Below are 26,069 nucleotides of genomic sequence, written 5' to 3' on the forward strand. Positions count from 1 at the left end.
TTATGAAAGTTACTTTTATGTTATTTGGTGCATCAATATTTATAATTATTATATTTCCATTGCCAATTAGACCCTTTAGCTTTATAAAGTAACCTTGCTTTTTGGCTCAAATTCCATGTTGTCTATTATTAAAATCATGGCTTCTGCTTTAAAAAATTTTCATTATATAATGAAATATGGCATATCCTTGGCATTATCCTTGCCAATCTTATTTTTTAAAATAAACTTTATTTTTAAGAATGGTTTTAGATATATAGAAAAATTGTGAAGATTGTGCTGAGAGTTTTCATATACTCCACACCTAGTTTCTTCTGTTGTTAACGTCTTATACTAGAATGGTACATTTGTTACTATTAATGAGCCCAGACTGATACATTGTTATTAGTTACGTTATTCCATTTACCTAGTTTTTACCTAATGTCCTTTTCCTGTTCCAGGATGCTATCCAAGATACCATATTACATTTAATCATTATGTCTCTTTAGGCTCCTCTTGGCTGTAAGCTTCTCAGACTTTCCTTGCTTTTGATGACCTTGACAGTTTTGAGAAGTACTGGTCAGGCATTTTGTAGAATACTCCTCTATTGGGATTTGTCTGATAGTTTTTCTCATGATTAGATGGAGATTATGTGTTTTTGGGAGGAAGACCACAGAGGTAAAATGCCATTCTCATCACATCATGTCAGGGGTACACACTATCAACATGACTTATCACTACTGATCACCTGGCTGGAGGAGTGTTTGTCAGTTTTCTCCATTGTCAAGTTACTCTTTTTTCCCCTTTTCAATATTGTACTATTTGGAAGGAAGTTACTAAGAGCAGCCCACACTTAAAGAATGGGGAGTTATGCTCTACCTTCTTGAGGGCAGAGTATCTACATAAATTTTTGAAATTTTTCTGCATGGAAAATTTGTATCTTCCCTCATTTATTTATTTGATCATTTATTTGCATCATGAGTATGGACTCATAGATATTTATTTTATGCTTTGGGCTATAATCTCAATACTGCTTTATTTAATTTATTGTTCAAATTGTTCCAGCTTTGGCCATTGGGATCATTTTCAGTAGGTTCCTGTATCCCTTAAACATACCCCCATCATTGTGGTTTTATGTGTATACCTCTGTGTGTGTGTGTGTGTGTGTGTATGTGTGTGTGTGCATGTATGTATGAATATTTCCTTACTTTCTCCCATTACAAGATACTCCAGGCTCATCTTATAATTTCTGCTCCAGTCCTAGAATCAGCCACCTCCCTAAGGAGCCCTAATTCTTTTTATTGGAGAATGGTATTAAAAACTGTGATTTGGGGCCAGCCCCGTGGCTTAGCGGTTAAGTGCTCGTGCTCTGCTACTGGCGGCCTGGCTTCGGATCCGGGCATGCACCAATACACTGCTTGTCCAGCCATGCTGAGGCTGCGTCCCACATACAGCAACTAGCAGGATGTGCAACTATGACATACAACTATCTACTGGGGCTTTGGGGAGAAAAAGGGACTAAAAAAGGAGGAGGTACCTACAGCAACTAGAAGGATGTGCATCCATGACATACAACTATCTACTGGGGCTTTGGGGAAAAAAAAAGGGAGGAGGATTGGCAATAGATGTTAGCTCAGAGCCAGTCTTCCTCAGCAAAAAGAGGAGGATTAGTATGGATGTTAGCTCAGGGCTGATCTTCCTCACACACACACAAAAAATAATAGATAAATAAATATTAAAAAAAAAAAAGGAGAAGGATTGGCAATAGATGTTAGTTCAGGGCCGGTCTTCCTCAGCAAAAAAAAAAGAAAAAAGAGGAGGATTGGCATGGATGTTAGCTCAGGGCTGATCTTCCTCACAAAAACAAAAAACCTGTGATTTGAGCACTAGGTGTGCTCACTGCTACTGGAGTGGCATTGCTTCTAGGCCCTCGCAGGTGATACTACAATTATATATATACCAATATCTCAAACTCTAATCCGTGACCTCCAATCCTTTTATTTTTAGCATTTCTTTTTTTTCTTTGAGGAAGATCAGCCCTGTGCTAACATCTGCCAATCCTCCTCTTTTTCTTTTGCTGAGGAAGACCGGCCCTGGGCTAACATCTGTGCCCATCTTCCTCCACTTTATATGGGAGGCCGCCACAGCATGTTTTACCAAGCAGTGTGTCAGTGTGCACCCGGGATCCGAACCGGCGAACCCTGGGCCGCCTCAGCGGAGCACGCACACTTAACCGCTTGTACCACCTGACAGGCCCCTTATTTTTAGCATTTCTGATTAATTTTGTTTTAGGTATATTTCTTGTATACAGCAGAAGAGTATTATTTTTAGAGCCAATGTAAACACGTTTTCTAGTAATTGGTACATAAGTTGATTTATATTTAGTCATTTATATTTGTCTCTGATTCTGTCATATGATTTTTGTTATTATATGTATTTGTTTATATATCTCAATTTTATGTCTACATATCTCTCTATCTATCTACACTCACACACACAGAGACATAGAGATATTTAAATTATTTCACTATGTGGCCTGCTTGCTTTGCTTTTCGTTGTAGTTTTACAGATATTCAGGAAAGTTTGTATTTTTGTCCTACTAATTACTAGTATAATTATATCTCAATTAATTCAGACAATAGTTATTAGTTCTTACTATGAGCAATGCTAAAATTAGCTTGTGTACCATTCCTCTTACATTTTCACTAGCACCCAATTTTAGCCAATATTAACTTTTTTTATTGGTTGTCTTTTTACTGTTAAATATGCTCGTATTTTTACTACTTGAGCCTTACTCAGCTTTTCAACTTCTCTCCCTGTTCTCTCATTTTATTGGTTATATAATTTCCACATTATCAAAACAAAATATTTACATTCTATTATATAATCTTTCTCCCCAGAATTGCTTTCCTCTTAGTTCTGTAGTATTCAGTGCTTACCACCCGTCTTTTTGCCCAAGTTTCTCTTGGTTGACTGAAATTTGTCCTCTGGTAGTTTCCACAAGAAGAGCTAATGAGAACAGTATTCCTTGATTTCTTATGTATTCAAAACTGTCTGAAGCTCTTATACTAGAAGTGCAATATGGCTGGATATAAAATCCTTGACTCACTCTTTATTTTCTTGCTTATCTTGTATAGTTGCTCAGTGTATTCTGGCATGGGATGCTGGTGTGGAGAATTATAAGTGATTTGATCTTTTGGTCTAGCTAGCCAAAGGATTCTATCTTTATCTTAAAGTCCAGTGACTTTACTATGCTGTATCTTGGTGCTTACATGTTGGATCAATTTTCCCTGGGACATGGTGTGCCCTTTCAAAATGTAGATTTGAGCGTTTTGGGTTTTTTTTTTTTAAGGCACATTTGCTTGAATTAAGTTTTAAAACATTTATTATCTTCCTACAGATTGTTCCCATGGTTTCCTCTTCAGGGACCTTGATTATGTGTATGTTGGCAAGCTTGTACTTGTAACTGTACCTCTTAATCCTCTTAATCTCCCAATCTCTTTCTTGATTTGCTTCATTATGTTTGCTTACCTTGTTTTATCATCTCCATTACTGTGCTTTCTGTGATATCTCTTCCCCATTGTACTCCTTTTAATTTTATCTTCATTTCTGTGATGATTTTGCTTTTTCTTCTATTTCTTTTCTGATTTCTACCAATTCTCATTTTAATTCCTGCTATTGTCTGGTCATATCATTACTGAATTATTGTATTTTCTACTTTGTAGTGTTTTTTCACAGTAACAATTGCTCAAGTATTTTTTAACTCATGGTGAAATATTTGGATATACATTTTTATCCAATCCATGAAAACATATTTCTGGTAAATGTTTTCTGTAGAAATGTTTTGTGCTACTTTTATGTTTAAAAATATATACTATATCTATTTGAATGTTATAGTAATTCCTTTTTAAAATTCATATTTGAGTGAGTTAGATTTTTCTCTATCAGCTGTTTGCAGGAATTTCCTGTTGGTCTTGGGTTATGAAGGGACAAGAATAGCTTTCCATGATGTGCAGCTCAAGGATTCCCTTTCCTGGATCTAGAAAGATGGGTTGTTTCCTTTTAAATATGCTGCTTTTATATATCCACACATCCTCAGTTTCCCCAAACCTAAGCAAGTTCCAGAGGACTTGGCCCTTTCACTGAGCACTGCCACCACAGGGCCCAGCCAATGTCTTTCAGTTCCATCTCCTCACCTTCCAAACAGTTATTTTTGAATTCTGCCACTCATAGAACCCTATACACTACTCTATCTTCCTGCAGAGCCTTCTGTGTAGCTCTTTTGGTATCAACTACTTTTGGACATGTTTGCACATAATTTTGAGTTCGAAGCATGTGTCTGTCTCCTAGATTACTGAAAATTAAGTTTTAAATTCCTTTTGTTGTTCTTTGTAGTTTCCAAGAGGAGGAATGGGAATTTATATGATTTAACCACTTGAGATCCTCAAAGAAAGAACTACTGAAAGATGTACCTCATTGAGAAAAAATAGGATCTCAGAAGAAAGGCATGGAATACCAAGAGCACAAAAATGTATAAATATGTTGTTCAGTTTAATTAATTTATTCACTTAAAGGATTTGATTAACTATTAGCTATAAGGAAACAATCATAATCACTGTTTTTTGTATGTTTAAAATAAAGATGTGACCTAAAACTCCAGACAATAAAAAGTTGTTTTCTGGTTTGGTAGGAAGAATACATACATATATATAATATTTTTAGATTTTATAGAAAAATTTATAGTTAGATTTATGATTTAAAAAAAATGTAAAAGTAGCCACACACACACACAAAAGAAATCCAATTGATGGCTTCTAATTTAGAAGAGGGGAAAATGTAATAAAAACATTGTCAATTAAACAGAAAACAGAGGAGAATAAAAATTAAAGAAAAGGTGGTAAAACGTTATACTCATAATAAGATGGAGAAATAAGTCCAAATATGTCAGTATTTCCAATACACGTAAATTTACCTGCAAAAAATTAGAGATGATTTATATGGGATTATAAAAATAAAATCTATTTATATGCTATTTAGAAGAGACATCTGGAACAAAACCACTGAAGTGCTGAAAATAAAAAATGGATGGCAAAAGATATACCATGTAAACACTAACCAAAAAATACTTGTCATAACCATTTTAATGTCATGCAAAGCAGAAGGCAAAAAAGCACTAAGGATAAAGAGAGACACTATGTAATGCCAAAAGGAACAAATGCCAAAATAACGTAACAACTATAAACTTATATAGACTCAACACTTGAAATATATAAGGCAAAAACTAACAAAATTGGAAGGATTAATGGATAAATCCTCAATCTCTGTGGGAGCATTTAGGCATACCTCTTTGAGAATTTGGTAGATTAAGCAGACTTAAAAATTAACATAGGAATTGATACCTCTTTAACATGGAAAAAATACATAAATATAAAGCCATCTTTCTTACTGGGGCAAAAATAGAGGCATTCCTAGTAGTCAGAGAAAAGGAAAGATTGTTCACTATCTCCATTATAATTTAACAGTGTATTGGGGGTATTAGCCAGCATAGGGAGTGGGGAGGTGTAATAGAGAAATTAAAAAAAAAAAAAAGAAAGAAGTAAATTTATCTTTTTTGTAGATTATATCATTATATATCTGGAAAATCCAAAAGAGTAAATGGATAACTACTAAAAACAAAATGAAAATTTAGTAAAGTAACAGAATACAAAATTAAACACAAAAATCAGAAGTCTTCGTATAGAAAACAACAACGAGGGGCTGGCCCCGTGGCATAGCGGTGAAATGTGCACGCTCCACTACGGCGGCCCGGGTTCGGATCCCAGTGCGCACTGACACACCGATTGTCAGGCCATGCTGTGGCAGCGTCCCACGTAAAATGGAGGAAGATCTGCACGACTGTTAGCCCAGGGCCAGTCTTCCTCAGCAAAAAGAGGAGGATTGGCATGGATGTTAGCTCAGGGCTGATCTTCCTCACAAAAAAAAAAAAAAAAGAAAGAAAAGAAAACAATGAGGTGGAAAAAATAATGAAAGACCACATTTACAATAGCAATAAATAAAGAAAAATTTCTAGGCATAAACTTAACAATAAATGTACAAAACCAACATGAGAAAATTATAAAACACTCTCCAAAGATAAAAGTTAGACTTGACCAAGTGGAAGAACATGTCATGTTTATGAATAGACAGATTCAACACCATGTTGATTCTCCTTAAATTAATTTTAAAAGGTAATGCAATCCCAATAAATGTACGGTTAATTTTTTTTCTAGACCTAAAAGATTGATTTTAAAGTTTATTTGGAAGAATAAACTAGCAAAAACACCCAGGAGATCTCTGAGAAGGAAGGGCTGTGGGGCCATAGTCACAGCCCAGTCGAGTACTAAATAGATTTTAAAGTCTCCATTATGAAAATTGGGGTGTTGGTGCACGAGTAAATAGACGGATCAATGAAACATTATACAAATCTAGAAATAGATATAAGAGCATATGACAAATAGTATATATTAAAGATATCACTTACTCTTGTTGTGGAAAAGAAGGGCTTTTAAATAAGTGACGTTGACACAGTTGGATAGCCATATGGAAAAAGATAAAATTGAAACCATTCTTTAAACCATAAAGTAGGGAAATTTCCAAAAGAGTCAAGTACCTAAATGTGAAAAAACAATAACAAACACCGCCCCCCCCCCCCGCCATTATGTGGTAATGGAAAATGTGGGTGAATTCTTGTAGAATCTGGCAGTGGGAAAACTCTTCTATGACCAAAATTCTAGAAGCCATAGAGAAAGAAGATGAACTTGACTATATAAATACAAAACAAACAAACAAGTCTTTTGCATGGCAAAACCCCACAAATGAACGAAAAAGACAAATGGTAAACTGGGAAATAATTAGCAACTTTCACCACAAAGGGCTATTATCTTTAATATATAATGAACTTCCAAAATTTGATAAGAAAAAGACCAATAACTCCATAGAAAAAAATGATCAAAAGATATAAACAGATAGTTCATAGAAAAAGAAATTAAAATGGCCCTTAGACATAAGAAAAGATTCTCAACCTTGCTCATAATAAGAGAAATGCAAATGAGAATTATACTGAGATGTCATTTCCCACCTCTCAAATTCGCAAAGATCCAAAAGCTTGACAACACTTTCTGTTGGCAAAGCTATGGGGAAACAGGCACACTTATACATTGTTGGTGTGAATGCGAAATGGAGATTTGGTAATATGCAGCAAAATTACACATGAATTTACCTTTTGAAACAGCAATTCCACTTCTAGCACTCTATCCCAAAAATACCTGGGCAAAAATGAGAAATGATGTAAGCATAAAACTATTAATTGTAGCACTCCTTGTAATACCAAAGGACTGGAAACAACGCAAATATCCTTCAATAGGGGACTGCCTCATGGATATGGAAATGTCAAAAGTAAAAATATAGAAAATATACGTTAGTCATTAACAACAACAACAAAAATACTGATCTGGCCTGACAATCCACAAGGAAGACATAACAATTCCAAATTTGCTTTGCACCTAATAACATAGTCTGAAATATATAATGCAAAAATTGACATAACTATAATGAAAAACATACACATCCTCAGTTTTAGAGGGAAATTATACCACACCTATCTCAGTAACTGATGTACCAAGTGGACTTCTGTGAGGTTGTAGAAGATTTGAACAATGTAATTAGCCAATTTGACCTCAAACACATTATATCCAAGTGCACATGGAACATTTACCATAATTGATCATACAGGGCCATAAAGTAAACCTCAATAAATTTCAAACTATTTAAAATCATGCAGAGTAAATTTTCTGACCACAATGGTATTGTTTGAAATCAAGTAATATAAAGATAATTAGAAAATCTCAAATGTATGGAAATGAAGCAATACATTCAAAAGGAACTATCAAAAAAACATGGGTCTATAAAGAAATAATGAAAATTAAAACATATTTTAACTAAATGTAAATGAAAATATATGTCAAAACTTGTGCACTGCAGCTAGAACCATGCTTAGAGCAAGACTTATAGCATTAAATGAAAATATCAGAAAAAAGTCCCAGGCTCAATAGCAATTATTTGAGTATCATCTCATCAAGTTAGAAGAATAATAGCAAATAAACTCAAAGAAAGTAGAAAAAAGCAAATAATAAAGAGCAGAAATTGATGAAATAGAAACAAACTCATAACAGGGAACATCAAAAAAGCAACAGTTTGTTACTTTAAAATACTGATAAAATTGATAACACAGACAAAACTTACATAGTAACAAAAATGAACAAACTATTGCTAAATGCAACAAATAGATGAATCGCACAAACGAATGTTAAGCAAAACAAGCCAGAGTAAAAGAGTATATACTGTATGATTCATTAAAATAAATTTCAAAAAACAGACAAGACTATACACGGTATTAAAAGTCCAAATAACAGTTACCTTTGGGGAGAAAGGAAGGAGAAGTGATCGGAGGAGACGCCATGAGGGAGCTTTTGGGATGCTGGAAATTTCTATGTCTTGAATAAATATTAGTTACATGGGTGTGTTCACCCTGTGATAATTCACTGACCTGTGCACTTAATGATCTGTGTGCTTTTCTGTATGTTATACAGCAGTAAGATTTTATCAAGAAGAGACAGAAATCATCAGAAAACAGTTACTTGACAAAGTCAATGCCAAGAAAAGAGATAAGAACAGACCCCTATCTCCTTTACTCTTTCTAGCTGCCTGGAACATGCACAGGATGCCTGTAGATTCAGAAGCCATTTGTAATCATGAAGATGAAAGCCACAAAGGACGACAGATCTGGAAGAGAGAAGCAGCCACGACGTCAGCCTTGGACAGCCTACTACAGACAGGTTACAAAAGAAAAATGAACCCCTTGTCTCCTGGAGCCATTCTTACCTGAAGCTGAATGCCACCTCAACTCGTGGTTTAACTATTCAATTTTTCAAAACTAGAAGAAGTACAGTTTAAACATAAGGAGAGTAGAAGGAAGCAAATAGAAATTAATATTGTAGAAAATGGAGAAACAATAAGAATACACATAAAATATTTAAAAATAGTCAATAAAATAAGCAAATCTCAAGCAAGCTTTATTTTTTTACAAAATGACAGTAAAACTAAACCATATTAAGAAGGAATAAAAGAAACACAATTACTTATACAGTACAGGTTTTAAAAAAAATTGTAAGAACTCTACAGCAGGGGTAAAGAGGGGAGTGCTCTGGGAATCCCTGATAATTTATAGAGCCTACTCTTTGAACCTCATCATTACCTGACACGTGTCGTGTCCATGCTGTAACAGTTTATCCTTTCAGTTAAAAGTGTCAACTGTCCTCTTTTTAAGTAAATGGGATTGTTGCTTTGATTTCAGCCAATCCGTAAAGTGGAAAATGTAACCCACCTAGTGTGGAGGTGAGACACTCTAGGACCACACATTTTAATTCCTTGGATTATTGCCCAAGGTTTAAATAGAGAGCCCTCTAGGGGCCAGCGATGGAATAATAGGAGCTGCTGTTTGGCTATTGTGGAGAGAAGGCGAGACCTCTAATCTGGAGCTTCCAGCCAAAAGAGAAGCCTTGGCATCAGAACTCTTGATCCTTTCTCTTACCATTTACAGATGGCCGCAATGTCTCAAAACTGCTGCGGAAACCATTCTCAGAGAATTCCATGTGAGTGCCCACTCTGGAGTTGTGCAGCCCCACCCGGGTACAGATGGAGTAAGAGGGAAGAACTGATCAAAGTCAGCTCAAACAAGTCTGACCAAGATTCCTGAAGGTGTTTCGAGCCTGGTATAAAAGGAGGGGAGAGAGATGATTGATGGGGAAGTTAGAAGTGTGCAGTCCATTAAGATTTAGAGGCAACGGTTTTAGATGCCCACACTCAGAGGCCCTTCCTGTGCAGTGGTGCCGGGCAGATTGCCTCAGTAAAGAAGAGTGGCTGTACCAGACTCTCCTGGCAGATTAGGGTGGAATGCTTTGAAGGCAGGACTGAGTAAATTCAAAATGTCCTGTGGGGGAGGTTAGAATACTTGCTGAGAAGACTCCAAGGGAAGATAAGAGGGAGGATTAGAGAACAGAGTTGAAGGAGAGATAAGACACTGGGGAGATATCCTGTTTTTTCTCATAGACTGATCCTTCTCTTTCCCAAGCTCCACATGTCTGTCTCAAATCCCTAACTGTAGGTGTGCCCTAAGAGTCCTTGGCCCACCCACATTCAATCTTGATAGTCCGATCTGGATCTCAATGACCCCTTGTCCAGTTGTCTGCTTAATTTCTTCCCGTAAGTGTCCTACTATTACTCAAACTTACACTTTTCCTTCCAAACCTGTCTAGCCCAATCGTGCCCACACTCATAACCTCAGACTCATCTTTTAATCTCCCTCATTCCTTCCTTCTCTTCTGAAACTCAATCTTCTAGTTCTTTCAATCTTTACCTCACAAAGTCTCTCTAAAACACTTCTAAGTGACCAATGCAAAGATTCTGGAAGTCTGTGATCTCTGAGACTGTCGTTTACTATCCACCTGAGAAGGCAAGCTCTGGGCTAAAACTCCACGTCCTGCTTGGTGAGACGGGGACTGGCGGCATCAATTGGTGAATTTGGATGGCTCATACGTCTGTTTTTATCTTATTAACTATATTATGTTAATCTTATTTAAATTCCCGCAAGTATTTGTAGAAAGCTGTGGGGCATAGAGAAACTGAATGTGTAAGATGTTTTAAGGATTCAGACTCTCTTTATCAATCCTTTCCTTTGCTACCCCACAACCCCTACCCCAGGCCAGACTCCCATCTCCTCACACTGAGATGACAGCAGTAATTTCCAGATTGGTCCTTTGGTCTCTACATTTTAAGATTTATCTTTTTATGCACTGTTTTGCTCATGTTCTTAATCCTAGCTTTGATTCTTCCTCTTAACCGGCCCTTGATCATGTTATATTTGGTTATATGTCCTGCTTTTCTTAACCTTTTTGAGCATATGGGCCTGGTGGAGACAGAGCAGTGAGTCTACAATACCCTTTTTTGTCATATCCTTGGAGATGTGTGGTAGCTTCTGCGTGGTACCTGGGTTCCAGGAGTGATAGTCCAGCTGCAATAGGAGAACCACTCAGGGATCCAGGCTGCTGACACATGCATTCTATCCTCCTGTTCTGTGTTCTGAGGGACACCCCCCCCCCCATTACAGATTACCTGGCCCAGGTTGGCAGAAGCACACTGACCGGTGTATATGAAGATGCACATGGAGGCAAAATGGCTGAACTGGAGATGGGGGGAACTGGGTAATATCAAAAGAGTTAGAGGCTGAGAGACCAGAGCTCAGACAGCAAAAAGGATGCAAAAGGCCGCAAATGTAGATATACAGAGAGGGAATAAAGTCCTGGGTGTCCGGGCCTTTGGATTATGTGGCTCATTCATAGTGAGTATTTGAATGTTTGTCAACATGGAATGAAACTTGGAACTATGGGGAACTATGGAACATACTGGAACTATGTAGGAAAGGGTGAGAGAAATTATCTGAGACAGGTAAAAACACTTAAAAGAGTATAAGAGATATGTAGTACAGGTACATGCAAAGAAAACCATATCTGCACACATCATAATCAAACCACTGAAAACCAAAGAAAGAGAAAATGTTAAAAGATGCCAGAGAAAGACACATTAATTTCAGAGGAGCAATAAGACTGACAGCCAATTTCTCAACAGAAACAATGGAAAGCAAAAGACAAGTTCTACAACAGAGTAACTTTTAAACCTAGAATTCTATACTCAGTGAGAATATTCTACAAAATGAAGTAAAAATAAAGACATTTTAAGACAAACAAAAGTAAGAGAATTTATCTCTAACAGACATGGTCTGTAAATAATAATAAAGAGAATTCCTTAGCAGAAAGAAAATGTTTCATGAAGGACACACAAAATTATAAGAAGGAAAATGATCCTAGAGGAAAACACAGAAATACAGAAAGGAAAATATCAAGAGTAGATATGTGGGCAAATATAAGTGAATATTGATATTGGAATGATATTGATATTGTAGAGTTTAAAATATACTTGAAATTACAATGCACGACAATAACGCAGGAGGAGGGAGTTAAAATGTTTCTGAGATACTCGTATTATTGGGTATATGGTCAAGCTACTAATTTATCTTATTACAGTAAATCAAAGATGAATGTTGTAATCCATCATATAACCATCAAAAATTGCAGTACACACTCACACACACACACATACACACACACAGGCTAAAAGGAAAATGAAATAAAAATATTTGATTCAAAAAGAAGGCAGAAGGGAATTACTATATCTTGGTAAAGAGCATCTGCAAAAAACCCACAGCTAACATCACAGTTAGTGGGTAAAGATTGAATGCTCCCCCTCTAGATCTGGAACAAAATATCCACTATAACCATTCTTATCCAACATAGTACTGAAAGTTCTAACCACTGCAATAAGGCAAGAAAAACAAAAATCATACATACTTGAAGGAAGAAATAAAATTATCTCTATTTGCAGATGACATATTGTCCCCACAGAAAATCCTAAGGAGGGGCTGGCCCTGTGGCTTAGCGGTTAAGTGCAAACGCTCTGCTACTGGTGGCCCTGGTTCGGATCCTGGGCGTGCACCGACGCACCGCTTCTCTGGCCATGCTGAGGCCGTGTCCCACATACAGCAACTAGAAGGATGTGCAACTACGATGTACAACTATCTACTGGGGCTTTGGGGAAAAAAAAAAAAGGAGGAGGATTGGCAATAGACATTAGCTCAGAGCTGGTCTTCCTCAGCAAAAAGAGGAGGATTAGCATGGATGTTAGCTCAGGGCTGATCTTCCTCATGGAAAAAAAAAAAAATCCTAAGGAATCTACACAGAAAAAAAACCCTCCTAAAATTGATAAGTGTGTTCACCATGGTCACAGGATACAATATCAACACACAAAAATATCAACACACAAAGATAAACCAATATCTATATAATAACAATAAGTATATGGAAACTGAAATTTAAAATGGAATACATTTATAATCACTCCAAATAAAATGAAATACTTAGGTATACACTTAGCAAAATATGTACAAGATATGGATGCTCAAAATTACAAAATTCCAATGAAAGAAATCAAAGAAGATCCAAATTATAGAGAGATATATAGTGTTCATGGAATATGTCAGTTTTCCCCAAATTGATCAATAGGTTTAATAAAATTCCTATCAATATCCCAATAAGGCTTTTTGTAGACATAGACAAGCTTATTGTAAAATTTATATGGGAAAGCACAGGCCCTACTATATCTAAAACAATCTTGACATGGAAGAATAGAGTGAGAGGAATAACTCTACTCGATATTAAGCCTTACTCTGTAGCTACGGTAATCAAGACTGTGTAGCATTGGTGGAAGAACAGATACATACTACCATTAAAAATAAAGAGATGTTATCAATGTCTTTATGGCAGTAAGTTTAATAAATTATATGAAATATACAAGTTCTTTGAAAAATATAATTTACCAAAATTGACACAAGAAGAAATAGAAAATTGAAGAGCCCTATATCTGTTTTTTTTATTTTTCAAAATTATGGTAAAGTATACATAAAACTCCTAGAAGATAACATAAGAGACAATCTAGATGACCTTGGATTTGGAGATGACTTTTTAGATACAACACCAAAGGCATGATCCATGAAAGAAATAATTGATAAACTAGACTTCATTACAATAAAAACCCTTTGCTATGCAAAAGACACTGTCGAGAGAATGAGAGGACAAGCCACAGGGTGCAGCCCTGGGAGGCACCTCACAGTGGCCACGGCGATGACTTTAGCCAGCAGATGGTTGTTCAGCAAGTGATATTGGAGCTCCTGCAGTTGGAAATCTGAATTTCAGACTCAGCGTTTGGCCAGGAGCCAGACAAGTGGAGGATCTGAGGGAACAGTGGTGGGGTGGCGTGCTGGGGGTGGAAGGCTGGGTCTGCAATAAAGAGGAATTAAACATTCATTGACCATGTGTAAGGCACCATTCTCAGCATTCTGGGGTAAACAGAGATGGCTAAGGTAAGACTACTGCCTTCCAGAAGGTTATAATCTAGTAGGAGGGTTGAGAACCCTTCCACCCAGCCTTATCTAACTGTGGCACCGTGTGAGCGCCATGATGATCAGGTTGAATACAGGAGAGTCAGAAGCAGGGAGTCCAGTAAGAAGATCCTAACAGTGGTCTGGGAAAAAAGTGATGGGGTCTGAGCTATGGTGGGGGAAGGGGAAGGGGAAAGTAAGAGTGAGAAATTGACAGTACGTGTCAACTAATTGTGAGAATAGTAGGAGTGGAAAATCATTAAAGCCAAGGGAAAAAGACATTTAAGAAAGAAGGTGTATTCCACAGATTCAGAGGTCACAAAGAGATTGAGTTGCCTTAGGGTGAGAACCAACAGAGACCATTATGACTCTCAAACAGGCGATTCCAGGTGAGTAGTGAGCAGGCTGCAAGGAAGAAAGGAGTGATGGGAGACAAAACAGTCTCACTGAATGAGGTGAGACTGGGGGACAAGAGCCAGTGGTCTTTGTCTCTGAGCAGAGGTTGGGGTGAACAGAGAACAGTTTTGGGAGGGAGATTCCCAGGGCACCTCACCTGGATGACTATGGGTAGCAGCTTCCCGTTGGGTTCCATCTTCAGTATCAGGAGGGGGGCAGCAAGGTACTGCTTTTCTCCTCAGATCGCGTTGGCTGGAATTCCATCCAGCAGAATGAAGTCACCTTCAAACAGGGAACTGTTCTGAGGAAAGGGGGGATGTATCCATAGTTAAACTTGAAAGCATACCTCCAGAGGGCCAAGGCAAAGGGGAAGATGTAGACATTCAGTCTAGTTCCTTGCCCTTATCCCACATCGTACCAGAGTCCTGGTGGCAGAGCTGAAGGAAGCATCCAGAGCATCAGGTTCAAGTCCTCTCATTTTATGGTAAGGGATAAGACCCAATGAGGGGAGTCTTCCCTAGGGACATGCAGCTTGTTTGTGGCAGAGGTCGTTTTAGAACTAGGCCTGCAAATTGATTCTGCACCACAGGTATATTAAGCTCTCCCCTTGTCAAGTTGTCCAAGCTCCTTTCCCCAGCATCTCCTGATGGTCTACCTTGTTTGGCCGTAACCAGCCTCAAAGCTTTTCCTCTACATACCTTATCATCTCTAGGTTTTTCCAGCACAGGACTCTGCACCCAGGGGCAGTGGCTTAGCGCAGGTCCCTTCCCTGACTCATCTTTGGTAACCCCCCTTCACCAATTTTCCTTCCACACTGCCAAGAAGAGAACAATGCAGGTGGGAGGATGTACCTGGAGTTCTTTCTCCAACTGGGCCTGAAGCTCCTCCATCCCCATGGGCAGCACCAAGTAGGAGGGCAGAGAGGTGGAGCGTCTCAAGAGCATGCGGTTGGGGCCATTGAGGAACTGGTAGCCAAAAAGTTCATCATCCTGCCAGCACCAGTGAACCCTCTCTGTGGGGGTTGGGTTGTGGTGTGGATGGAGGATATTTACCCTGATATTCCTCTCCTCTAGCCTCTACCTCAGGGGTTTAGTCACATGACTGCTCTGTACCCAGCCCCCCCTTCTCATTCTTGAGGCCTCTGTGAGATCACCAGGCACAATAAGGTCTTTTTTGGCAAGCAGTTTTGGGGACTATGGAGTGTGACAGATAGGTAATTAAAAGGGCCATCAAGGTGTTATGGAGACCTGGAGAAACCACTGACCAGCCAGGGCACTCTTTTGTCCTCAGAAGATCTGATCAAAAACCTCCAGGCATTTCCAGGAGCTCGGGAGGGTATAAACATGTTTGATGGCAATTTCCATAACCTTAGAACAGATATTGAGGATGAAACCATCAATTTACCAAATCCTACTGTTGCTGGATCCACCGGCCCCACTCCACTCTGACCATTTCCTCACCTTGCCTTCACTGCCCATTCAAAGTCCTGTCCCTTCTCCTCGTGGAATCTCATATTTGGACATAGATCATCCTTACACTCCGCAGCTATTGTCAGGGGTAACTCTTGCTTCTAGGTGGCCCTGCTAGGAGATGGGGACAAAAGTTAATGGAGAGGGTAGAAGTCAGCGATGGAGGAAGTGTCAGGGAAGGTGTGGGGCAATTGGGAGGCTCATGGGAGGGTAGTCACTGGTAGATCTGCTGTCTTTCCTACAGTTCTTTCTCTCGATGCTTCCAGAACACGTCCAAGGCATTGTTTCCTGCCAGGTGGGCTAGGGAGACATTAATGCAATTGACCACACTGCTTTGTCCAATCTCGCGCTATGCCCTGGCTTATCCCAGTCTCCTATTTCTTAACTGTATTGCATCAGACTCTTTTGCCTTTTTCTCTGGCTGGCTCTCCTGATTAATTCCCTGGCAATTTATTTCATCTTTGCCCACTCCCTTTTCTTGATTTCACCTATCTCAGATCTCATATTCGTCCTGAGACAAAAATCTCATTTTTGACACCTTTTCTTAACCCTTAACTCAAATTTCCCTATTCTTCATTGTCTATGAATTTTATGCTTAATCACTTGAAATGTCCACACCTATCCCACATTATCCCATATCACTTTGTTAATCTCCCCTGTCTTGGTCCTCCCCTGTCCACACCTTAACTTGTCCTCCAAAATGACACATTTCCAGGGGCTGGCCCGGTGGCGCAAGCAGTTAAGTGTGCGCGCTCCGCTTCGGCAGCCCAGGATTCGCAGGTTCATATCCCGGGCGCGCACTGACGCACCCCTTGGTAAGCCACGCTGTGGCGGCGTCATATAAAGTAGACGGAGATGGGCACGGATGTTGGCTCAGGGCCACTCTTCCTCAAGGAAAAAGGGGGAGGATTGGCATCGGATGTTAGCTCAGGGCTGGCCTCCTCACACACACACACACAAAACCAAAAAAAAAACCAAATGACACATTTCCAGGTAGGTGCACTTACACACATTGACCTCGCCTGTCTCCACCTTCCCCTGTTCCCTGGGATAAGATATTCTGTATGTGCCATCCTCAAACGTACCATCCCACCTGTCCTGGAGAACAAATGGTTTCATGTTGCTACCTTTCCCTGGCTCTATCTCACTTGTCCTCAACATCACATTGTCTACATTTGTTAACCTGACCTGTTCCTGCCCTCGCCTGTAATTATACTTGCTTTTCAAAGACGCCTATTTCATGTTTCCATTCTTATCTGTCCTTTCTCTCAATCGTCTCTCCTACTTATTTCCTAAGGTAAAAGATTCTGTATTTTCTGCACTTACTCATTCCCACCTCCTGCCGTGTGCTCCCTGTCTCTCACACTGGTCTTCCATGTTTTTCTAACATTCCAGCTCTCCGAGTTTATATCGTTTGCTTCCCTAATTGTCTCCTCTTGGGGGTCACCCACCATCTCCTATGCCATGTATTACCCTGACCTGTCACTGCCCTAACTTGTTCTCCATCACACAGAGGTCTCCTTTCCACTTTTACTTCATTCTTCAGTTCTCCATCATTGCCGCAACTCCCATTCCCTGTCCTCACCTTCTCGGAAGACCAGATCTCCAGATCACTTATTTTCTGGCCATAGCCTCACCGGCAGCCTCTTTTAGTCTATATTTTACTTCAGGACTTGATAACTATTTCTCTCTTCCCTTTCTTGCTTCCTTTGTTTCCCTACTTTAATCTGCCCTGAGTCTATCCCCTCCTTAAGTTCCCTTTTCAGCCCTATCCCACCCGCAACCCCAGGCAGTTCCCGAGGCCCTACCCCCTCTCCCCCGACACTGCCCCTCACCGGTGCCCTCGGGCAGGCTCAGCACGCCCTCGCCCTGCACCCAGCGGTAACACGGGAAGGCGGCCTCCGCGCAGGCTCCAGGGCCCTGCACCGTGATGCGGTCGCAGAACCACGCGTCGTCCACCAGGGAGTGGTGTTTGCGCAACTTCACGAACTGCAGTGGCCCCAAGTCCTCCGCAACCTCGCGATCAAACTCCTCGTCCTGCGGAGGCCACAACCCGGCGGGACTTAGTCGCAGGGACCGGGAGAGGCCGTTTTGTCGGGGGTTGGGACTGGGGTTGGGGGGGTCAAAGGCGGGGTGGGGCCGAAGAGAGGCGGGGACCTTTGTGGAGTCTCCGTTGACAAGGCCTCCAACGACAGCATCGCCTCGTTCCCTCCTCCCGACACCTGCGCGGTGGGCCTCGGACGCCCGATCGCGGGGAGGACAGGGGAGCGCGGGGCGTGGCCCGCAGTGTCTGGAATTGATGACTGAGCATCATCACCCGCATCGGTCCGTTTACTGAGCTCTCACTGCGCCCGCGCTCTCCCAGGAGCTTCACGTTCGACCACTGACCCTATATGGATCCTATAGTGCCACTGGCTCTGGGGTCATTTGGGGAAGGAGTTGGAGGCTGCGAGGACCAGGGTCGGGAAGGGAGAAGGGTTTGAGACCAGCCTGGCCCTGCGTCCCGACCCTCTTCCCGCTCCTGGCGCGGGAGTCCCAACTCCCTGGAAGTCCCAGCCGGCGCGGTCGCGCTGTCACTCGCCCCCGGCCTCCCGCGTCCGGGCCGCCCTCCCGCCGCGAGCCCAGCCCGGGCCAGGGTCGGGGTCCCCGCTCCCGTCCGCTGACCTGGCCCCGCGCCGGCTGCAGCTGCAGCTCCAGCTCCGCCTCCCCGCGCGCCCCGACCAGCCACAGCTGCACGCGGTTGTGCGACCCGGAGAAGAGCGAGGCCCCCGTGGCCACGCGGATGCGGTAGCGGCCCACGGCAGTGGGTGAGTTTGCCCGAGCTTCAGAGGTTCAGTTAATGATACCGAGCAAGAATTCCGCAGCCAGGTCTTGTGTTGCCAGCAGGACCAGTCCAGGACTTAATAAAGCAGGACTCTGCGAGCCTGCTCACTCCAGGATTCGGGGCACTCCTAGGTCCCCACCCCAGACAAGAACATGTGATTAGCCCATGGGGTGTGGACAGGCTGTTCCTTTCAGCTCAATGCTGAGAAGTGGGGCTTTGAGGAAGGTGAGGTCACGCTATAAAAATTTTTTCTTGGAAGTTGCTTTCCACAGTTAACAGTACATGATGGGAATATCTTCAGATCAATAGATAGAGAACCAACTACACTCTTCATTAGCTCTAAGGATTCGCCTCTTGATGAGCGTCCAGGTTGTTCCCAGGAGTATTAGCCATGATGAGTGCTTTAATCAACACCTTTCTATGTACACCTTTATGTGCAGGAGCTTTTATATTTATAGGATTGATTCCCAGAAGTGAGATTTCTGAGTGACATGATATCAATATGTATTAACAGATATGATCAAATATTTTCCAAAAAGCCTGTAGCATGTTATCAGAGTGCTCTTTCTCTGCATTCTCACCTGCACGGGGAATTATCATTTAAAAAATTTTTGCCAGTCTGGTGGGTGAAAAGTGTCAAGAACTACGAGAAATCTCGGATTTTACTTTACTTAAAAGCTAGCCAGTTAGCCTGCTACTGTTTGAGAGATGGTGGCAGAAGACACAAGACTCCTATTCAAAGTCCTAAAGAACGTTATTACTCACAGCAAAAGCAAGAGCCGGAGGTTCATATCCCATCAGTTCCTCCTGCCCCCAAGTTCCATGGTGGTGACTCAGGTGGCCTGGATGGATGCCTGCACCTACTGCAGGTTGCATTACAGGAGAGGACCACTGAGTTTGGGGGATTCACCATTTTTTACACTAAGTGGAAGGAAGTCTGTTCTCTGTCTGGGGGTGATATTACCTCATCCCTCAAGGTTGCTTGCTACAAACACAACTCTTGAGAAATAGCCCAAATAAAGAGCAATAAAGGTCTTGCATTCCTGGAATACCCAGCAGGAATGTTCGGGGGCACTCAGGGCTCATGGCAGATTTCCTCTCCTAATAGAAAGTAGTGTCTTAGCTGCTTAATACCTTCTATAACTTCCTATTAAACATAAAATAAAATCTAAGTCCCTCACACAGGTGTGGTATGCCATCCATGGTCAAGTCTGCTCTGGGCTTAACGATGAATAAATAAGTTGAACAGGAAGTATATATAACAGTGTATAACTGTAGTACAGCAAGAATTTCTTTCCGTGGTAATGACATGAATCCCTGAGTGCTGACAGAGCATACCTTACACTATTTCACCAATCTAATGCTACAGAAGGCAGCAAGCTTACTATTTCAGACTTCACTGCCCTGATGCATCTTCACTTTGTATGACCACTGAACATCCAGCAAGCCTCCACAAGCAAAAGGAAAAGAATTATCATGAAACTGTAGCTACTTTGTCTACCTAGACTGCTATGCCTGATCTATATCTTTTACCCTATTTTTGCTGATTTGACAATAAACTAAGTGTGAAAATAAACCTTAAACCATGTTCAAGTCAACATTCTTGTTCATTTCCAATCCAAGCAGTCTTATGTGGAATTTCTCTTCTTAGATACATTCCAGGTAGTAAATGAAGTAAGCTGATGGAATTAGAATACCAACACCTTGCATCTTCTAATAAAAGAATAAATCTAGGAAGTGGTTATCTATGGTGGCTGAATTCAAAAGAAGAGACTGCTACAGACTATGTCCTTTATGATGGAATATTTAGCAATGCCTTCGAAGTCATTTTGCCAAAAAAAATAAATTATTTGTTATTTTCATCAAATCTGTAGAAATGCAGATTACAGGAAATATAGAGGACAAAGGAACATGTTAAATAACACCACATAGATACAACCAGAAAAATCCAGAATGAGGGACAAACAACTTGTGTCATCAAAATAAATTACAAGAAATAATAAGGGAATTTCCTCAACTAGACAAAGAACATCTACAAAAAAAAAACCCTACAGCTAACATCCTAATTAATAGTGAGAGACTTGGAGCTTTCCCATAAGATCAGATACAGGGCAGGCATGTCCCCTCTCACCACTCCTTTTCAATTTCATACTGGAATTTCTAGCTAATGCAGTAACATAAGAAAAGGAAATAAAAGGCATATATGGGAAGGATGAAATAAAACTGTCTTTATCATCAACGACATGATCATCTATGTAGAAAATCCAAAAGAATTGACAAAAATAACTCCTAGAACTAATAAGTAATTATAGTAAGGTTGCAGGATACAAGGTTAATATACCAAAGTCAATTACTTTCTTATATACCAGCAATGAACAAGTGGAACTTGAAATTAAAAACACAATACCATTTATGTTAGCACCCCCTAAAGTGAAATAGTTAGATATAAATGTAACAAAATATGTACAAGATCTATATGAGGAAAACTACAAAACTAATGAATGAAATTAAAAGAGAACTAAATAAATAGTGAGATAGTCCATGTTCATGGATAGGAAGACTCAATCTTGTCAAGATGTCAGTTCTTCCCAACTAGATCTATAGATTAAATACAATCCTAATCAAAATATCAGGAAGTTGTTTTGTGAATATCAACAGATTGATTCCAAAGTTTATAAGAAGAGACAAAAGACCCAGAATAGCTAACTCAATGCTGAAGGGGAAGAATAAAGTTGTAGCCACTACCCAACTTCAAGACTTACTACAAAGCTATAGTAATCAAGACGATATGACACTAGTGAAAGAATAGACAAATAGATCAGTGGAACAGAACAGGGATCCCAGAAATAGATCCACATACATAAAATCAACTGATCTTTGACAAAGGAGCAAAGGCAATACAATGGAGCAAAGACAGTCTTTTCTACAAATAGTGCTGGAACAACTAGACACAGACCTTACACCATTCACAAAAATTAACTCAAAATGGATCACAGACTTAAATATAAAAAGCAAAACTATAAAACTCCTCAAAGATGACTTAGGAGAACACGTGGTAAATGTTCTTCCCAGGAAGTTTTTGTTTTCTGGTCTCAGAGAGTTTCACTTCACACACATGCACACTGGTATTCAGCCAAAGGATCAAAAGGACTCCTATGTGAATATCTGGAGTTCTTTGTGTAGCTTGCCCCTCTTGTATATGTAGCCCTGCAATTTCTAGCCCTCTTGGCCTCCCTGACTCCAATCTCTGTCTCCTCAACTCAGTAAGATTGTCTGACCCAGTTTGGGCTCTCCCTCACTGTGCACAGTCTAGGAATTAACTTCATGAAGAAAATCTGGATGATGAGAGAGCTCGTTTCATTTCCCTTTCCTCAGGCATCACAGTACCACATTGACTATTTTTCAGTGCCTAAAAAAATTGTTTTCTATATTTTGTACAGTTTTCTATTTGTTTATGGTGGGAAGGTAACTCTGAAACATCTTACTTACTCATGGCTGGAAGCAGAAAAACTCCCTCCCCTTTTTCATAGTTGTATTGCACCTATATGTATTCATAAAGTATATTTCAATTATGTTAACCCAATTTTTAAAAACAAACAGTATCATGCTTTATGCAACCGTTTGGAGTTTATACTAATCTAATCTAAACATTCATGTTGTATTTACCTGTTTTTCTTATATCCTTATAAGCACAAGACTTCTGCTTCTGCCTTGATTTTATTCCTATGTTCACCTGGACTAGAGGTTTGAGTTAATGTGAGTTGGGGACAGTGGGTGTTTATCCCAAAGTCATTCAGGGGATAAACAAGAGCAGAACTTCAGCAATTTCTCTCCTAATTGATCTGCCCACAACTAAGCAGGACAGTTCCCTCCAGGCCTAACTCACCATCCTAGCCACACCAGTCCAAAACAGTGCCCCTGTCAGCTAGTGAGTCTCTCACAGGTTTTTGGTGGTCTTATTTCTATAGTTCCTCCTTGGTTGTACGTTGGGGAAAGAATCAGAGTGGTCATGAAATGAAATTTCCTGGCAGGGCTGTACATTTATTTGGAAGCATTTTTTTTCTTTGTAGGAAAACTGGTAGCCATTTCTATCAATTGCAAACCATTTCTGCTGTTAGCACTAGAGCAATAATGTCACTTCAAGATTGCTCTTCTTTGTATCAGAGAATGTCCCAGAATGGTTATTTCTTATTCAACTTAGAGCAATCATCCACCCACTATTTGGGGAGATATGAATATGGATATAGTTCTAATAATGGAATTTTTTGATATTACAGTGTCTTGGAGTTTAAATGTTAATGATGGATATATTTAATTGATATTTTCCCCAATACATCTATCAGCATACATGATTTTACAAAGGGGGCAAAGAGCCTTTAGGGAGGAAGAAAAGGACACAAATCCTTTTCCTTTGAGGTTCAAAGTTCTTGAACATTTTGAGAGATTTGGGTTGTTCTGAAGTTAGCTGGCAGGGAAAGGACAACAGGGAAACTCAGAAGCATAAAGGATCAGGGCTCTGAACAGGTGCCTGGATGGGGTCCATACCAAGACCTAGGTTGTCACAGGGAGACCTGGTTCTCAGCACATCAGGTGACTTTGGCACTGTGGGCATTAAAGGATATGTGACTGTGTTAATTGGAACCCCAACTGGTGATTCATATCTGTGCTCATGTAATCTTAATAGCTGTGAGATAAAGTGGGCATTATTTTCACCTTTGTTTTTAGAGAAAGGGACTTGGCATTTGAAGTGTGTGCATCAGTTTCTCTTTGTCTGATCCAGGTTTTAAAAATCTGAGGGTCAAATTCTAGAACAGGGTGACTGAATCAAGGTGTGACCAAGTGTTTCCCAATCTCCCGCCCACTTCCCTTAGATTACACCATGCCCACCTCCAGACTGACCTCGGATGATTGAACTAGAGGATTTCCAAAGACCTAGCTTCATGAAATCCTCAGGTCCACCCTACTTTTCTCTTTCATTGCCCCCTGATAAAACAACGCAAGGCAGACCTGGCTTTCTGTGCTTTTGGGTGATCTTAAGAAGAAAAGGGAAGCAGTAGCAGCCCAAGAGCTTTACGTATAGGGGCAAAAAGCCAAGATTTTCTTCCCAGGTAAAGTGAATCATGCTGTAGAAAGAATTATTTAACATGTTTCGAGTTTCAACCATGAGCTGCGGAATAAGGGCATCTGTCTATTACTGTATAAATTATGATTATTCTGAGCATCTGAGCACATCCTTCTGACTGCAAGATGTCTACTCTGTGACTTCTAGGGATTCCCACTCTGCCCAAAGGGTCAGCCATGTTTACAATGACTGACCTCAAAAAGGAAGAATCCAAAAAGTCTGGTCTGTTAAAGGGCCTGTTTTGCACCCTTGCAGGTGACTTCACCACAATGACAGCTTCAAGACGCCGTGGGATGATCAAAGCCTTCTTAGAACACTCCTCTCCTCAGGGTTATGCTCAGATATGGGCTCTCCATGCCAGAGTAAGCTTGGGACCCCAAAGTGATGGCCATAGCTGACACAGCTTTTACCAATGCACACACAGACACACGCATGCACACACATAGTCATTTCCTCTAAGGCACATTTCTGTGTGCTATTACTAGAACTGGATGACCCAGCACCTCTGGAGAAGACTGATATCACTAATGAAAAAATTAACCTGGAAACTTGGGGAATCAGCTTTTACCCGGCCAGCCACATTGGAGCTCCTTCCAACACCACCGCTCTGTCGCTCACACTCCACGTTCCCACCGTAGGCAGGGCTCCTATTTGAGGTTAAGCTCTCTTTGACTGATGGGATCTGGCCCATGGCCAGCAAGACTTGGTCACGCTGACAACTTAGCACAGTGGGACACTCTTATCTACGGTCACGTGGTGAGGAGACCCAGAAGGCTGTACTGATATCAAATAATGAGGCTTTAGACTCAGGAAAATGTGGTTTTAAGTTCCTTATCTGCCTCTTAAACTTTATGGTTTTGAACAATGTTCTTAATATCACACTCTTAGTTTCCCCCTCTTAAAAATGGGGTCAATACTCAGCATTATAGTGTTAATTTGCTTTGTCTCCTATCATCTAGCATCCACATCTTCTTGCTATAGCTCCAGTTGGTCCAGCACCTCAACCAAGCCTTAATCACACCACTCTCAGATCTCAGAGCATCCCATGGCCCGGCTCTTGCCCATAACCTGGGTGCTTGGCTGTGATTTCCAGCTGCACCTGTTAGAGTCATATCCACAATGGGGACATCTTATAGCTGAGGTGTTCTCTTTGGCCCAAATCTATACTCTATTTCATGGTACCTCACTGGTTCCCCTATACCTCACAAATTTCACATATCAGGCCTCAGACTATATTGCTGAGCCCAGCAAAAGTAATAATAAGAGAGGGAGGGCTTAAGAGTCCATTTTCTCATTTTTTTTATTGAATTTGGGGATGCAAAGGAAAAAAGTGGGATAGAGGCTTCTATCCTCCCATGAAATCACTGGATCCAAAACAATAACTAAAGTAATTATTTTACCCGAAAAGTGGAGAGTCTATTAAAATCAGAAGGCTGTGTATTAAAATTCCAATTAGAAAATCAATGAAACCAAAAGTTGGTTCCCTGAAAAGTTCAATGAAAGTGACAATCTTTAGCTAAAGTGACTAAGAAAAAAAGAGAGGAGACTCAAATTATTAAAACCAGGAATGAAAGAAGGACATTACCACTGAATTTACAGGAATAAAAAGCATTAAATACTATGAACAATTGCATGTCGACAAAAATGGAAATCCTAGATGAAATGGACAAATTCCTAAAAACACACAAATAACACTGAAGAAGGAATAGAAAATCTGAATAGACCTATAAAAAATAAAGGGATTGAGACACTAATAAAAAATCTTCCAACAAAGAAAAACCCAGGACCAGATGGCTTCACTGGTGAATTCTACCAAAAGCAAAAAGAATTAACACTAATCCTTGTCAAACTCTTCCAAAAAATAGAAGAGGAGGGAACACTTCCCAACTCATTCTGTGAAATCATTATTACCTTGATACCAAAGCCTGAGAAAGACCTTGGAAGAAAAGAAAGCTAGAGACCCAATATTCCTTATGAATCCAGGTGCAAAAATCCTCAACAAAATTCTAGCAAATCAAGTTCGGCAGCATATTAAATGGATTTTACACTATGACCAAATGGGGTTTATCTCAGGAATGCAAGGTTGTTTTAACATGTGAAAATCAAACAATATACACCATATTAATAGAATGAAGGAAAAACACCACATGATAATCTCAATAGAAGCAGAAAAAGCAACATCCTTTCATGATAAAA

At 40.3% G+C, this 26,069-nt stretch overlaps 1 protein-coding gene, 1 long non-coding RNA gene and 1 pseudogene across 4 annotated transcripts in view; 1 reads left to right on the top strand and 2 right to left on the bottom strand.

Moving 5' to 3' along the window:
- LOC131417007 (uncharacterized) overlaps positions 1–10,614 on the top strand; it is an 86,082-nt gene extending 75,468 nt beyond the window's left edge. Inside the window, exons 3-5 of one of the 3 annotated variants that reach the window (XR_009222672.1) lie at positions 4,372–4,507; positions 8,715–8,849; positions 9,614–10,614. This is a non-coding gene — a long non-coding RNA (uncharacterized LOC131417007). Of the gene's footprint in view, positions 1–4,371; positions 4,508–8,714; positions 9,091–9,613 lie in introns of those variants that run through there. The other 2 variants (XR_009222670.1, XR_009222671.1) reach the window with 2 other exon arrangements.
- Positions 10,615–13,517: 2,903 nt separating this feature from the next.
- On the bottom strand, positions 13,518–15,822 carry LOC131416784 (polyunsaturated fatty acid lipoxygenase ALOX12-like; annotated as a pseudogene).
- A 343-nt stretch (positions 15,823–16,165) lies between these two features.
- LOC131416785 (polyunsaturated fatty acid lipoxygenase ALOX12-like) lies at positions 16,166–19,837 on the bottom strand. Its single transcript, XM_058559454.1, has 4 exons — positions 19,804–19,837; positions 18,592–18,749; positions 17,736–17,964; positions 16,166–16,227 (listed from the first exon to the last, which is right to left on the bottom strand). The coding sequence occupies exons 1-4, from the start codon at positions 19,835–19,837 to the stop codon at positions 16,166–16,168; spliced, it is 483 nt and encodes a 160-aa protein (XP_058415437.1).
- Positions 19,838–26,069: the final 6,232 nt, after the last annotated feature.

The sequence above is a fragment of the Diceros bicornis genome, chromosome 18 (genome assembly GCF_020826845.1).
Source record: "Diceros bicornis minor isolate mBicDic1 chromosome 18, mDicBic1.mat.cur, whole genome shotgun sequence".
In the NCBI taxonomy this organism is placed as follows: Eukaryota; Metazoa; Chordata; class Mammalia; order Perissodactyla; family Rhinocerotidae; genus Diceros; species Diceros bicornis.